General features: G+C 35.4%; 1 protein-coding gene across 1 annotated transcript in view; it reads right to left on the bottom strand.

The window, feature by feature from the left end:
- Positions 1 to 7,175: 7,175 nt before the first annotated feature.
- The window catches only part of spns2 (spinster homolog 2 (Drosophila)), a 65,689-nt gene continuing 55,092 nt past the window's right edge, over positions 7,176 to 17,772 (bottom strand). Inside the window, exons 11-13 of the mRNA XM_046838801.1 lie at positions 15,754 to 15,917; positions 12,784 to 12,820; positions 7,176 to 10,166 (exon numbers count right to left, since the gene is read on the bottom strand). Of these exons, the coding sequence (XP_046694757.1) occupies positions 10,155 to 10,166; positions 12,784 to 12,820; positions 15,754 to 15,917 (213 nt within the window). The 3' untranslated portion in view covers positions 7,176 to 10,154. The remainder of the gene's footprint in view (positions 10,167 to 12,783; positions 12,821 to 15,753; positions 15,918 to 17,772) is intronic.

Below are 17,772 nucleotides of genomic sequence, written 5' to 3'. Positions count from 1 at the left end.
GTACAAATATCATTCAAATAGGGAAATGATACCAAATTTTTAACTAAAAGCCTGAATAGTTTAACACAATTCTTTTTGTCACTTTAAAGGTGTTATTAAATGCAAAAGTGTTTTGTGTGTGTGGGATTCTTTCGGGTAGTCTTTTGTATTATTTGGATGTGTTAGGTGTGTCACTAAATGTCACAACACCCAATTAATAATGAACACATCCAGGCTTAAGAATGAATGAAAAGCAGAGGTGGCAAAAGCATACACATCGTTTACTTAAGTAGAAGTACAGATACTCATGTTTTAAAAGACTCCAGTAAAAGTTGAAGTACTGACTACACTTTTTTACTCAAGTTAAAGTAAAGAAGTTTGGGCTCTGACATGTACTTAAGTAAAACGTAGCCGTTACTACTACCTGTTTTAGTGTCATGCTGGTAACTGAACTTCACATTATATCAATGTATTAATAAAAAAACTGAATGTATCCAGGCTGAGCAACTGCCATATAGAATACAAGCAGAGAAAAGACTAAGATGACATTTTTTATATATATACTATATTTCTAAAAGTATTGGGTCACCTGGTCATAAGTACGGTATGTAATTTTTGAGCATTGAATTCAACATTTAGTCCCAATGTGCTCTTCTTATTCCCTCCACTCTTCTGGGAAGATGTTCCACTAGATTTTTGGAGTGTGCTTATGGATATTTGTGTTCATCAGCCACAAGAATGTTATGAAAGGCAGGTCCTGATGTAGGTGAGGAGACCTGGGGTGCAGTCAGCATTCCAATTCATCCCTAAGGTATTCAGTAGGGATGAGATCAGAGCTCTATAGAAGGCCACTCAAGATCTTCCTCTCCAAAGCATGTAAACCAGATCTTCAAGGAGCTCACTCTGTGCATAGTGGCATTGCCATGCTAGAACAGGTTTGGGTTTCTAAGTTCAAGTGAATGCAAAATTATATTATATATAGAAATATATATTTATTTGCCATCACCAGGCTACATCCCAGATTGTAGGATTATTCCAGCTGTCCTTGAAAACAACTCAAAGTTATTTTAATGTTTTACGAATGACAAATTTAAGGTGAGTTATCCTGTGCATTTTATTAAAGTTCAAACAGGAAGTTTATCATTTATACTTCACCTGTATAGCAGTTCTACAACATATAGAAACTATCTGACTAAACCTCAGATTTCAAATGACGGCTACATACTACAGAAATTAAGAACATTAAGAGCATCCTTATTTAAAAAAACAACATGTGGCAGCATCCTTTATATACAAGACAACTAAAATTGAAGGGAAAAAATTGTAAACACTAAAATGGCTCATGAAAAGAAAGATATAACAATAAAACCTTAGATTACCTGTATTTGCTTCCTCAAATTTGACAGCAAAAACTTGAAAGCCAGCACTTTATACACCGATAATTTTGAACATCTCCGTTATATATATGGCCATAGGTGTCGAGGAATGTCTTTGTTTGTATTTATTTTCACATTGGTGACTCCCTCTGAATTTACATTAACCATTCCTCTTGTTGCCTTGCTCATTGTCAGCTCCACTTGCCTATGTCTACGTCTGATAGCCAGGAAATAATACACCAGTGATATGGTAAAAAGGCTTGCAATGATAGGATGATCATAGGATGATAGGCTGGAAACAGCAGTCAATGAGCAGAAATAATACTAAAAGTAACAAGGCTGTTTTGAAAATGTAAGCAGTAGAAAGTACAGATATTTGTGAAAGAAAAATGTTGTCCAAAAAATAAATAGTGGAGTAAAGTACTGATACCAGAAAAATTTACTTAAGTACAGTAACAAAGTATTTGTACTACGTTACTTTCCACCTCTGATGAAAAGCCAGAATAGTGAATGAATGGATGAATTAGAGAAATTCTTCAAATATCCTGAACTTTAGGATCAGAATACATAATAAAGAGGGTTGTTTTTCAAAATACATATACTGTATATATTGATACTTATATCAGCAGACAAACTGATCTAAATGTAAATCTTGAGGAAGACTGGCACAATAACTTTAATCGAGTGTGTGTCAAAGAACCATCAGCTCCTGTTTCGTGTACTAAGGCAAATAAAGCTGAATTGACTTTATTCCTGTTTCCGACTCTTGAGCTTTGCTTGACAGTGTGATCTAATAGCGCCAAATTGTCTTGTGTTAATCATTTATTTAACATTAATGGACTAGGCTGTAAAAATGACATTAGTTTCTTCATTGCTTGAATCTAAATCAAAATGCTTGAAAGGTTTACCATTATGGTGATTATCTGTGTCATGTACAGTGGACATAAAAAGTGATGCGTTTTTGTGATGTATAAAATAAAAACAAGGTCATAATGTCTTTTCTTACCTTTAATATGCTATATCAAATTTAAGTTAAAGACACATACAAATGTTATTAACATATAGCACACATAACCTGGTTGTATAAGTTCACACAACTCTTTACTAATACTTTTTCAAAGACAGATTGTGCCAGATCTATCAAATAGTGAGGGGGTCTTAAGTAGTGTTCTTCACATTATTTTACAGATTTTCAATAAGATTTAGATCTCTGGGATTCCAAATTGTTGATATTTTTTTTTTCTAAAGTTTTTACATTGTTACATTTTATTTGTTTAATTTTTTTGACTCCTCATCATGCTGGAATGTTTTTTTATCTTCTACACTCTAAGAGGAGCCCTCAGGTTTTGTGCTAAATAAATTGATATATGGAGCTATCCACTATTGATTTTATTCTTAGCTAAAGAGATGCAGTCCCATAACATGATACTTCCACCATTATTGTCTATAAGTTCAACCCTTATACGTTTTTACTGGAATGAGCAAGCCAGAAAGATCTCCCTGAGATGCTATGAGAAAGAAACCTTGAGAGGAACCAGACTCAAAAGGGAAGGCATCCTTTTCTGGTTCAGTTATCTAATGGCATCAAGAAGATCATGCCATAAACAACTTTATTTGCAATTTATTGCTTTCATTTTTTTTATTTGCAATTTATTGCTTTTAAATGAGCTTTTATCGCTTTTGAACACGAACTTGAATATGATCGGTTCATTCTGAGCACAGTCACATGCTGCAGAATAAAGATTTTGCACATTTATGAGACCTGGTTGTTCTTCTGTTTTGAATTTTGTTGGAAACTATGTTACATTAAAACATTTAATCTCACAAGATTTGTCTTGGTTTCATCAGAAAAACACAGTTTTAACAGTGGCATATTACTACCCATTGTAAATGATTCATTCTTGAGCTAGAATAAAATAAGTATATACTAAATGAATCTATTATTTTTAAATATGAATTATTGATGCAGTCTTCTAGTTTTTTCTCATTCAGGTTCCCACATAGAATATTTGCTATTAAACAAAACACGGATATATTTAGCTGTGTATTTTCTACCGAAAAAAGATACACAGTTGGATGCTCAATTATGTCATGCTGAACAGATCTTTAACAACGACTCTAATTTCAGCTTGAGGCTTTTTTGAAATGGCAGGAAGAAAACTGAAGCTTCTGTTCACCTCAGTGTTAAATTACATGAAAGCTGAACAGGCCAAGTGTGTGTAGTATTCACACTGAACAGAGATTCACACTGAATCAGCCAAAAATAGTATACATCAGAAAAAAAGAAAGACTTTTTTTATAGCTTGTTGAATGACTATTATAGACCTTGTCTATACCTGCAGAGGGAAACTGTAGAGGTTCTTTTTTTTCAGAAACAAACTCCAATATTTATAATAGATTACAAATATTTGTATTATCTTATGCAGAGATTTCATTTTGGAAATTTAGCACATACCTTCAATGATGACTAAACCTGACCCAGATATAGGGCTGTGACATGAATGGTGCCAAGTTTTACAATTTTGCAAAAAAAAAAAAAAAGATAAATGTGATTAATTAATTTATACTCAACATCCACTGTATCCACTGGAATATTTATTCATATTGAGGATCCACTATATACACACCAGTGGATACAGAAGATAGGCTCACTATAGAAATGTTTGTGTTGTTAAATGTAAAGTATTGATACTTATCTTAAATATAGTCTTATCTGTACTTTTGCAAAAGCAGGATAAATGGTCAGTAAAAGATTAAACCGGCTAAAATCAACATTCTCTTGTGTTTCCACAAAACCCTGTAAAGGGGAATGTAGTTTTTATAATAATGTTTTAATGTAACAGTTGTATAATAGTCTATTTAATGTAAATAATGATGGCTTTCAAAGTGTCTTATACTACAGCAATTTTAATATGTATTATATATTTATATATATATATATATATATATATATATATATATATATATATATATATATATATATATATATACACTATTAGATAAGTATATGGTCAGCTGCCTCACCAAAAAGGAAGTCAAAGTTTAAAATATTTCTGTGACATTTCTGACTTTTGTTTTTTATTTCATTCATGTAGTAAACATCTGAATTCCTTTTATGAAAGTTCCTCCTACATTTCTTCCAAATGACAAAATATATTGATGCTTTGTTACAACTTCATTCCTACGATAGCATGGACGCCACAGGTGACTAACCTGTCCCAGGTACTGTGTGATTGATGTCACATTTCCTCCTAAGTGGAGTAAAATGTAGGGTGGAGAGCTTTGTGATGCTGTGGGTGGAACACGACAGGTGTCAACATCTAAAGACTTAAGTAGCCTAAAAGAATGTTCTCTTTCCAAGTAACCCTCAGTGCATAGTTAATGGACAGGACCTGTATTCTTTCAAATTTTGTGTGCGTCTTGGCTTCTCATTTTCCGCTTGAGCCTTTGCTTTGGATTGACTGGTCACAATAATTACACAATTTGTCAAAGTGGTTTTGGGGAGATGCTTTTGTACACACTTTGTATGCTCAGCTCACTATTCATTATCCGGATCTACTTTACTTCCTTACATATAATTCTATACTTTTAAAAGCAGCTAAAATTAGGCACTGAGGAGGGTAAGCAGACATAATGTCCGGACTTGCATGAGAAGACTCTTGCTGAAAAGACAGCATAAAAGAGTTTCTGCTAGCCTTAGACATTGAATTAATTATACCCTGAAAAAAAACAGAGGATAGTGTTTTTCCTTAAACAGTATTGTTTATTTCAGGTTGGAAGTGCACCAAAATGGGTTATTTTTCTATTCCAGTCTATTTTACCTGTTATAAGGAGCACATATGTGGAATTTCCAGCTGACTTTAGGGGAATCATGTCTTCCTGACTACACCCTGGTATTTCCTGTCAATCCGTGCTTGGGTGTGTTGACTTTAACATTTTTTTTTTTTTTTTTACCTTTTTTCACCTTTTATTGCCCATTCACAGCGAATTTGTTTTTAAAAACTAAAGCTTATATGACATCTGAAGAGATTGAGGTTGAATATAGAGTTATGTAGTAAAATCAAATGTACATATTATGTGCCTGTTTCTTGTTATGTCATTAAACCTACAAATAAAGCTTTATTTTTTTTTTGTAATCCCAATTTTCTATGCTTTGTTACTCTTTTGGTTTGAAGATTCTGAAAGTGAACCCTCTCTCTGATGCGACATTGTTTTGAATGCTAAGTTTCATGTGTGACCTTTTGAGAGGGAAAGGGCTCATGATCAATATGTTTGACTGGTCCCAGGGTTCTGGCACTAAAAGCTATATGCTTGCTGCTTTCTAAGCTGTCAGTATTCAATCTTGAAATGGAATTCTTGTCAATGACATTCTGCTGACCATGACTTTTTTTGTTCTTCGTTTATGGAGGGATACCAGAATTTGCAGCTCTTTAAGAGTAGGTTTTAGCTCTGAATGGGAGGGATAAAAGCTCAGAATCTTGCTGCTCCTATTCTGAAATCACAAGTGCTGAGCGATATAGCATGCCATCTCAATCAGGGTACATTGCATTCATTTGCTTTTGTTGTGAATTTGAAAAACAAACGATCAAATAACTATGTTGTGTTTTGCTCAAAATGCCACGTTTATAGTTTCTAGACATTTTTTCTTTTTATTATTTGAATTTGTGGTACTCTTGAACAACCTGGAAGCAAAATAACTGATCAATCATCGATGCATAACCCATTAGCGGCCTCAAATATTATGGCTTCACTCCAAGAAGTAAATATGGTTTAAAATGTGCTTTTTAAAAGCAACTAAACAGTGACAGTAATTGGGAGTCTGACGCATGTCCTCTTCTTTTAATATTATGCTGTACACAAAATCTTTGGACACTGGCTTGCATGAAATTATTTAGCATTTGAGTAAATAGCTCCAGAGTGGGCAGTTCTTATTACGACTTAGGAAATGTTTGCTTTTACGTCCAGGTTTGGATTGTCAGATTGGAAATATTGTGCATGTTAGGGCAATAATCATACTTATACTATACATTATATGATTAAACAAATAGAAAAGAATAAATAAGTAATTGTGTGTGATCAGAAAAAAAAATATTATACATTTTATAACCTTCAATTTCATTTATACCAGGAGTTTTAGGTTATGAAGTAATTCTGTCTCCAACTGTGACCAGTACAGTTTGCAGTTTGGGGTGAATGCACTTCACCTTGAGCAAATATTGTGTTTCACACGTGATAGGTGAACATGTGAAAAGAGCCAATGTGCACATTTTGTAGCTCAGCTGACTCATGTTCCAGTATTTCTTTACACACAGACATTTTTTTGTTTTTTGGTAAGAATTTAATGTGTGTGTGTGTGTGTGTGTGTGTCAACACACTGGCGACCTTTTTCTCAGGCTGGCAGCTGAATGTTTCCCTTCTAAGAACATTAGCCTACTGGGCATCTGAGTTGCAGAACAAATTCCTCCACAATGTAGGACTTCAGTCATGTCCCTCAACATCCGGATTGACTCTTTCAGTGCCTGATGAAAATTCCACAGCTCTCTACCTCTCTTTTCAGAGGTATGAAGGTGAGGAACGCTTGTGTTCTGAGCCTGTGAAAGTTTCCATTCTTCCTGTTTAGGTATTTGCATGAAGCACTTTTTACATTCAAGTTTACACGCACATTCATGCTACTCAAGACTATTGACTAGAACATGTTTCAGCTCATGTCATTTAGTCATTTGAACTCTAACACTGAACTATCCACATGCAGCAACTATTTACAACCTGTATTTCAATAAGAGGAAAAAAAACCCACAAAAGACAAAAAAACCTCAATGGTTTGATTAAATAAGTTTATTTTCATCACTTACATATAGGTTTACATCTCATATCGCTCCAGCTGGAGCGTCACAGTAACTATATAGCAATAATAGTGTTTTATTGGATTTTTTTTGTTAGTTTGTTTGCTTTGTTCTCTTCAACCACGCTTGCTCTTAAAAATAAAATTCCCATTAAGTTTCTGCTTGACATCAGAAACAGGTTTCTTTATACACGACTCTTGTATGACAAGAAAGAACACATTCTCAATACACACCATCAACGCCATGACTCTTTGATTAAAGAAATATTTATCTTAAAAAAAAAAGGTCTTGTATGTCGCTGATGGTGATTTTAATTTGGCATTGTGATTCTCAAGCCTGTGGATAATAGAATAAACAAAACAACAAATAAAAATAAACATCTAGCTTGAATATGAAATGTGACTACATAGGTACAGTCCCTATAGCACATAATGCCAGTGTACAACTATTGGATTGGGAAAAACAAAACCCTGAACACACCCAAATGTGCAAAATGCATAAATAAAAAGTGACTTGTGATTGGTCTGGAAGGACTCGGGTGTACTAAAAATCCATGCGTTTGGTATTTGTGCATAAGCTGGTGTGTGCGCATGAGTATGAATGAGCACGATTCCTTGAGATGATCAACTGTTTAGGCCATGAAATATCCTAATATCCACAAGCTTCTTCTCCAATTGTAGAGATTTACTTAAAAAAAAAAAAAAAAAAACGGTAATACATACATGAAAAATAAATACCTTGCATCAAAGCTAATGTACAATATATTAAAATCACTGCATAATTTTATAGCATTATCATATATATTTATATTTATAAAACTAATATTTGTAAAAAGAAACGGGAAAAGAAAGACACATCCTTAAATGCAGAAAAAAAAGAAAAGCTTAATTAAAATGAATTTGCATGTGTAAACACACCTGGATTGGACAAAATCACATTCAGATAGCTTTTCACCTGGCATGATGAAAGCTCCGAGAAATAAACACGATGTCCTGCAGTCCCAGTGATGAGTCAGACCTTCACAATACAGCGTTTTTTTGTTTTTTTTTTGTCAATGTCTTCCGGACAACAAATAACCCTTCAATCTTTATGCGAGGTGCTTTTTTCAATGTGAAAAAAAGGCAGAACCTTTGCTCTTTTTTTTTTTTTTTTGCTAGGACGTCGACATTATACAACAGCTTCAAAGCCTGATCATTTCCATTCTCTGAAAGGTTTCTTGTGACTAATATGCGCTAAAATAAAAAAAAAATACAGAATCGTTCACAAAACCAGCGACTCAACTCGGTGTGAAAATATATAAATCATTGCTTTTATCAAAGCTTTTCCGTTTTCTGGAAAAATTAAGTGGATTTTTAGGAAATTGCATATATATATTTATTTATATATATATATTTAGTTTTTTTTTTTACAACAAAATTATTTACAAATCAACAATCAGCAATAATATATATTTTCACAATAAAAAAAAATGTTTTTGTTTTTTTTTCCCCTTTACCTGGGATGTCTTTAAAAGCAAAGTGCTTCTCCTAAATTTGTACAAATACTTAATTATTCATGTCTACTTGGTAGAATTGCATAAAAAAAATATCGATATCTATGAAACGTATATTTAAGCAACAAGAGTCACCCTGTTAAAAAAAAATATTAAAAAAGGTTCAAATAGTCATCAAATACCAAAGTTCTCTCGGAACGATGACCGAAGTGGTTAACACCTTTTTTTTTTTTGTAAAATTAAACAAAAAGTTATATTCTTCCTTTAAAAAATATATTTAAGCTAAACTTCAAAAGAAACCTTTTTTTCTTGCATGGATTTCAGTAGCTGTTTGACTGGTTAGACGGATCACTATTCAGAGTCTCGTTCTCACATTCAAGAGGGGTTTTCAACTGGACGAATATTTTGCGACCCAGCCTACAAAGACCACCATTCTCACACACTGCCACTTATATGGAGTGAGCTGGCACATTGAATTCCTCAAAGAAAATCGTAAAAACAAACAGTTAAAGACTTCGCCAACTTGTTATTGTTCCCTTTTTCAGTTTTGAATCCTTGGCGTGTTATTTGAGGTGTGGATGGCAGAAAGTCTGACGAGACAAAAAACATTCGCAAAGTTCTCGATTCATATTTACACTCCAGTGTTTCTCTACATTTTAAAGCATTTCAAAATTTTTTCAACCCAGCAACCTCTTGAGTTTTACTATTCGTAAAAAACAAAGAAAAGTATAGAGCAAATCTATTATAGGTGATTATGTAGTCTGATTGCATCGGTGAACTGGCACAGCATTAAAATAATAAGTGCTAAGACAAACAAAACATGTAAGAAAAAAAATAGAACAGGCATACAGGAGAACAAGGACCAGACGTCTGTCCATGCCGACGCTATTAAGGCAGGCTAAGCCATACAGCTACTTCCACTAGATGACTGCGAGATCGCCGATTCCTTCATTACCGTATTTACACGATTATTCGGCGAGCTCGGCTGTAGGCGTGGTCAGTTCTGGGAATGTGATGCTATGGCACTTGGTGCGAATTGACAGGCAGCGTGACAAGACAGAGTGTGTGTTCATGTTCAGTAGTATGGCACTAAGGGGATTTTAACCCCCTCCTTCAAACTTCCCGTAATCCCTACTGGCCTTTACATGTTGGTTTAAGAGCTGCCCACCGGTTGCAGGGATGGCTGACTTGCCAGGATTGCTTCACTTCATTGGTAGGACATGATCGTGTCTCTACAGCCAAGCAAGTTCAGCTTCCATCCAGCAGACATGAAGAGCATGATAAGAGTGAAGTAAAGACGATGACTGATGATGGTGACGATGATGATGTGCAGCATATAATTTGAGTGGGTTAACAACTTTCCTTGTTTTTTTTTTGTTTTTTTTCCTCCTTCTCTCCACCTCCCTTCTGTTCAGCTCGCCCACTCCTCGGCACACTCTCAATCCTCCCACTCCAGACCTTCTCTCACTTGGTGACCTATGGAAAAGAGAACGAATGAGTGAGGGAGTGAGTGAGAAAGTGAATGGCTTCCCAACAGGATGTTCCCATGCAATTATCACTCCAAAGCTACAGTGCCATCTGTCTTCTCTTGCTTGTGGGTCATGCTGACAAATAAACCCCCCAAAACAAATTTTCAAGCCATACGCTGATCTTCTAATATTATACTTCTACTAGTATTTGCGTTATTACATTTAAAAAAAATGTTTTCCTCAAACAAAATATTTAATACATCAATCCTGGTGCTTTTATCTCATTATGCTTGCAACAATAGACTGGAACTAGACATGAGCTCTGGGCCAAGAGCTTTATTGTGTTCAGTGTAATATCCCCCAAGTGCAAACACACCAACAGACACGGTTGTAATAAAATAACAGGTTCAGCCAAATTTGCCTAAACATCGGATAATGAAATTTAATAATAATGCAGTTGTGTGCTACATTTCCCTTAAATGCATTCAATTACAAAGACTATTGTCTCTGGAATGAATTTCTGTCCCTCTTAGTGAACACAAAAGCTAAATTCAATTATATTTGCCCCTTAAAATGCGAGTCTCTGAGGTCATGTAGTGTAAATATTGTATTAACAATATACTAAATAACTCATGACCCCAAGATATAATGTTGTGACCACATGATAATAAAGTAGGAAACATAAGCACACAACTTGTTGAAGAATATTGAACATTATTTGATCATATATTCAACTTGCTTTTCATTCGAAAATTAAAATTTGCTTATCAATGATTTAAAGTGGGATAGAGATTTCTTAGATTTACTCATTTTCCATAAGTTTTTTTATGACCATGAAACAGATCTCAGGAAACATGTAGGTTTATTATATTCATCTGTGGCCACACCAAAAAAAAGAATAAAAAATCTGTAAACTTTTGCAGCTAAACTGATATGCAGCACAGTTATGCATACTTCTCATATTCTGACTATAGATACGTGGAATAAAACAGAATTATGTTGTAGTAAAAAATCCTAACCTTAATAATATGAATATAACAAAAGTATATAGTATGTCAATCAGTTCCCTATTTTGTGCTCTGTAAAACACTTCAAAACATCTTCAAGCCCAGTCCAAACTAAAGCGTTGCCCTAACACCACTTTTCACAAGATACCTCACTTAAGGGCTCCTCAGAGAGACTAAGGACTTACAAGAGCATTTCCTAAGACTTTCTATCTTGCCTGGGCCAGGGCACAGGAGAGGTATTTAATTGAATCTGCATTTATCTGAACTCTGTCTAGGTTTTTCACCAGTAAAACGCTAATGGATCATAATTTCAGCACTGCAATGTCAGCGAATAGCTTTTGGCCACTTGCCTTTGACTTTCGCTTTAAATATGCTTCGTGTTCTTGTTTCTGATCGCCTCGGCTGCAGTAGTTAATGTAAAGGCTGCTAATGGATATTTGCTGATTTCTCCACAAAGCACATTCATAGCTATGCAATTTATCCATTAATTAGAAAAGGAAAAATGTAAAAATATAAGACTAAATAATTCAGCTGTTTATGGTAGTCATGAGCTCTTGTTAGTCAAACATGATTTGGAAATGGCTGATTGGTTTTCTGTTCCCGGAAGGTTGTGTTGATCTTCATGGGTGAGCCTGTATTGATTTTATTACCATGGTAATAATTAGTGAATGGGTGTAAACTCTCATTCATCAAAGCTTTTTTTTTTTATTGATAAGGGGTATATATTAGTGATCTGTATGCTTAGTTTATCTGTAAACTTAGTTTATCAGGGGGACAATTCCTTAATCAAGTAAAGAATTTTCAATTATACGTATGCATATCATATGCTTTTCATTAGGAATTGTGGGTCAGTCCAGCCAGCAGCAAAGATCTCCCCAACATGATAAAGCCAAAAGTCACAACAATATTAAAAACAGAAAACCACCCCTGTACCTCTCTCTCTCAGGCAGTGATATTGTTATTTTTATTTGGGTACACCCAAACACCCATTGTAAATGTCTTTGACTAGGGAAAACTCAATGTGGCCAGTTCCCTGCATGCAAAATGTTTTGTTTTCTTCCTTTTTTGTTCTATCTTTTCTTTTTAGGCAACGCAGGGTTCTGGCAATTACATGCACTGGCACGAGCAAAGCGCGAGTGTGTAAGTCTGATAAGAAGAGAAGGAAGGGCAGGAGTGTGCTCATGAAAGAGAGCTGGATATCAGCTTGGCTTGTGTACTACACATAACAGATGTGAGAAGTGAGATCGATCTCAAAGCGCCATTATGGTCCGGTTTGATTCGATTCAGATCTATTCTCCTGTATTTCTTTACTGTGGCACACAAACCATAAGTCTTGATGGATTTGTTCCTTTCTCAGTAAAGTTTTTTCATTATAATAAAGATTCTAACAAAGATTTAATTCCATAAATATTAAACGGGGTCTCACAGCTTACTGAGAGCAAAATGTGATCAGTTCGTTCCCTCGTTTTCTCAGTGCTCTTCGAGATCAACAAATGATTCATCGAATTCTTCATAAGTAAATGCCACTGAAATTACATGCTGCCTTAGAAAATTACTTTAAAAGCTTTTCCAAACAAATTAAGTGACTCAGTGAAGTGCAGTCTGACTTGATCTTACCTTTACTGAAGACGGTGACCGGGAAAGCTGCTTCGTCCTTGAGAAACAAAAGATAGAAGACAAACATGATGAGATATGACAGATAACATTACACAATTATTTATTATCCCCAGTTTGGTTTTGGCAATTCTCACCCGCTAGCTAACGTTATCCGATCACATGATGTACAACTACCCAGGAGACTGGAGTAAACACGTGCATCCTCCCAGACACATGAAACAAACCTCCATAACTGTTGCTCATGCTGAGTTTCAGGGCAGTGCAACAAATTCTTATGAAAAGGTTATCCACCCTCTTCTGAATACATGAGCTTGCAGACACACATGATTACCTACTATTGCTTTGTTTGACAGAGGAAAGAGTGTATGACATTCCCTCCAGAGAGTAAAATATTTTCTAGATTTGAACTTGATAACTTCTCACAATGGAGCAAACGGTTAACTGAACCCATCCATGACACACTTAAAAGTACCTACTAAAGATTCAAGAGAGTCGATTTCTCAAATGCCAGCATGTGGTCAAGTCCACTAATGCACAATCCATATTATTAGATATAATATTAGATTACTTTAGAATCAGTTTAATCCTATACTTCTTTTTAATACTTTTTGTGTTTTGTTTAATTTTAATAATAATATAAAAAAATAACAACAACAACAATAACAATAATAACAAGAAGAAGAAGAAGAAGAAGAAGAATTTGCTGTCAATCTGCTTTATCTCTTACATAATTATACCCATATACATGCGTTGCCCATTAGGGCACTTAACAAGAAGCCTCACATGTGTATTTGTTTGTGTCTGTGTGTCTATGTGACCATGAGTGCATCTGTGAGCAATCTGTGTCTTACTCTGTTCTATAAATGGCTCCCTTTTAACCAAAATAAAGGCTTAAGCAGAGAAATAATAAGTCACAGGCTAGGCAGCACAGAAATAGAAGGCATCACGCAAGTGAATCTTCATTCTCCTACTTGGGCTTTTATTTATATGTATATATATATATATATATATATATATATATATATATATATATATATATATATATATATATATATGTTTATTTATATATTTATATAGTCTAGGGGCTGACCAAGGTCTAAAACAGTCATGGATTACATGCTTGAATAAGCACATTGTTTTTTTATTTACTTTTTTTTTAAATAAAATGCCTATTTTTTTGCTCTTATATATATTTGAATATTTATTTATAATTTTTTTTTCACATACAGTTTTCTTGGGAGGTGATTACCAAAGGTCATGGCATTTATTTTTTGGAAAAACTTGGTGTGTTTATCCACCCTGATATAAAATCACTGTTCACAATTGAAATGTGTCTGTACAAAACAATATAAGTTTTTAGGGTAAACTTTAATCAGAAACATCTTTCTACAAAAAAAGTTTTAAATCCCATTTACAGCAGCTTGGGAAAGTTGCTGGGAAAGCAATTACATTTAAACTCCACTGTTGATGACATACAGCTTAAAAACGCTCATCTCTGAATGCCAATGCTACTGTACTAGAGTTGTCCAGAATATGCACAGTTTTCAGGAAGCATGCCCTACTCTACACTCTATAACGAGTATTATCTGCTCCTGAATGTCACAAAGGTTTAATGCGGTTAATATGCAGGATGCAATGCAATCGGGCCACTAAGCCACACTTCACAATGATGTGGTAATACACAGACCACAGAACGAGTGGTGTGCTGCTGCAAGACTCTATGAGGGAACCATTAACCTCTAATGGTACCATTCTGCATCTGTGCAAGGTTGATAATTCATAATAAAGGAAATATCAATAGCAAGGTTGTTTATATGAGTATCCACTTAATAAATAAGTGCAAAAATATTGAACAATTAAATGAATTAAATATGTTAAAAGCTAAAGTAACTCTATACAGTAACTTGTTGCGTATACCGCCTGTACAAGATACAACTCAATACAGAGAGTCTGCCATTATAGGTTGGTTTGATTGCTGCTTTAATCTGATTTTCATCATGGGAAAGTAATGAGCCTTCAGTGACTTCATAGACAGCAACAAACATTAAGAATGCCACCCCACCTAAAAATGTCTCCAACCAGACTGGAAGGAAGTCATTTCTAAAACGGAAGCAAGCACAGGAAACGTGTTTGATAATAGAAAGAAGTGCTGTATCTCAGGCTGAGGGATCTGAAATTCTGTTTGTCTTTGCCTTTTAAGGAACTGGGACGCTTGCCGGTCTTTAGAAGCACGTTTTTGCAACGTACCATTTTTGTTTGATTGTAAACATGGCAAGATTTAGCTTTCTACATGTGATCTGAGTGAACGAGCATGACATTTTGTGCTGTATGAAAAGCTTTAGTCAGCAAAGCTGTTTCGCTGACTTACAGCTCTTTCTCTGTGATTCTTGTTTTACTAGACAAAATGTCACCCTAAAATTCCTCGTGCCGGAGTTTAGACGTGTGGCCAGTGGAAGAAAGCTGGCTACTGGTCAGCTCAAGGGCAGCTGTTATCTCTAGTTGCCTCTGTGTGAATTATGCTCTATAGCAAAAATGTGTCCTTGTAAATATAATGACCTCTAAAGCTACAGCGCAGCACAGGTTATCATTCGGGGGTTTCTGCATTCTTTCATCTGTGTCACAGAAATCTCTTTGTTTAGATAGAGGCCGATTTTAATCTCACTCTCATCCCGTTTTCCACTCGTTCATTCTCTTGGATTAGAGCCTCCACCTGAGGCCATTCAATAGTATGGCAACCACTGCCAAGATCACCATAATCGCCATAGCAACAGCTATTTTTCTCCCGTTATGTGATAATGAAGAAAATGATCTGTCCGCTTTTCAGTGTTTAAAAAAAAACATTTGAGGGATCAATGAGATGGAAAACTAAATGTGTGTGTTTTCATGGAGTGTCAGTTTTCATAAAGGAATAACATTTATTAACACATTTATAATTCAAAAGCCATTATGAGTCAGAGCAAAGGCACTCACTGTCTCTCCGCTTTTTCCCGGTCGTCAAGGAAGAAGAGGGCTGTGGCGAGGAAGAAAATCCCCCCAAGGACGATAACGAAGGGGCAGAGCATGAGGGCGTAGCCTAAGCTCAGGAACTGCCACAGCACTGACGTTGTGTAGCTCTGCTGCAGAGCGTCTGATATCTTTGGAACACACACACAAAGCATATATTTTAGAAAACAATGGCAGAGCAGGCAGCCAGTCATCCTTACAGGCAATTTCCAAATATGGTGTCCATGAACTGGAGTGTGTGTGTGTAATTCTTTAAGCATGTAAGTGTAATTTCCTAGTATAGTGTTGGGTTAAGATAACGATTGAAAGCTGTTAATAGGAGAGTCTCACAAACACATCATTTAATCAATAACAAGGTTACTTAAACATGATTATGATATTGATTAGAGTGTGGATTACCCTACCCAAAGCCTTTGTTTAAATGCTTGTTCTCAACATTTTTACACAAATAATCCATTCTTTATTTCTTGAGACTCGAGGCTTTTTGTGAATATGATGATCTAGGACACCAATTTATCATAAATAAAATCACAAGTGTGAAGGAAATGCTTACATTAGCATGTTTTAATCATGACTTTACATTTAAGGACGTGTGTGTGTATGTGTGTGTGTGTGAGCTGTCAGACTGAACATTCACATGAACATTCACTTGACTTAAAATGATGCTAAGGAGTAGGTGAGGTACTGAAAATCCTCTCACGCCATGCACTCCACTCAACCTGTTCTACTAATCTGCTAGCATCAGCGCTGAAATACTGTACCTCTCCCACGGGGATGGGGAGGAATGCTGAATCTAAACGGGTGTGCTGACATGTGAAGTTCAGCATGCACTTAGAAATAGGTATGCGTTCTTTGGAAATTAAGCACGCTGCCAGATCACATTAGATGCCAGCCATTTTTCCAGGCCAAGAGGGACAAGGTGAGATTCTTAGATAATGTATAGCGTGTATAACTATACTTTTTTGAATAATGCTCTTTTGTGGTAGATAATTGTTTGATTACTGCCATCATTACATCACCACCCACTAAGCCCAAAGTGTTTTGCTGCAGGTATCACAAATGAGGCCTTATGTATATTTTTCACCAGGTGAAATGAGAAATTGTTTATTCATTATGAACAAAAATTCTTGGAGAACTGTGTTTCTTCAAACTGTTACCAAAAAGTTACAGGCCCAATATTGTATAGGATGTCTTTGGATGTGCTGGTATTACACACATCCACTTGAACTAGAAGACCCAAACCTGTTCCAGTATTAGAATCTAACTGTGCAAATTGCAAGCATCATGGTTTAAAAGGGTTGGAATACAAGCTCTTGAGTGGCCTGCTGTAGATCTCTGACCTCAACCCTATTGAACACCTTCAGGATGAACTGGAATACTGAATGCACCCCCAGGCCTCATCACCCTACATCAGTACTAACGCTGTTGTGGCACAAATCTCCACAACCACACTACATCTAGTGATAAATCTAAATGTGGAATGGTATAGTAAAAATAAAAAACACATAAATCCTCAAGTCAGGTGTCCAAAAACTTTTGTCTATTTAGTATAATATTAATAACCATAAAATGTTCCCTTTTGTACATTTTCTCTACAAACCTTACTAGTTTTTCAGTACTTTAAAAAACAAGAGCCTTCAGTATAGAAAAGAATCTTTCACTTGTCTACTCTACATCTCGGAGAATTACTATTCGGAGGAAAAGATCAGATCGCACCAATATGGTCCTACATGTGGTCCAACAAATGGGACACGATATCTGTGGTTCAGCAATTTGTTGAGTTCTGTGCGTCACTGTTCCCTTCACACCGCCATGTTAGAGTTTGGTGTGAAATAGCTGAATCATGTTTGACGTGCGATGCTTTCCGACCACTAGCACAGCCGATATGTGCAAAGCTTTCCTTCACATTACTAACCATGACTGTATGTCCGTATCTTAAAGGGAAGACAAACTTTTATGGAAGCAGCTTTAACCAACATATCCTGG

The sequence above is a fragment of the Silurus meridionalis genome, chromosome 25 (assembly GCF_014805685.1).
Source record: "Silurus meridionalis isolate SWU-2019-XX chromosome 25, ASM1480568v1, whole genome shotgun sequence".
Lineage (NCBI taxonomy): Eukaryota > Metazoa > Chordata > Actinopteri > Siluriformes > Siluridae > Silurus > Silurus meridionalis.
The sequence above is the reverse complement of the archived record's forward strand: the minus strand, read 5'-3'. Positions and strand labels throughout refer to the sequence as shown.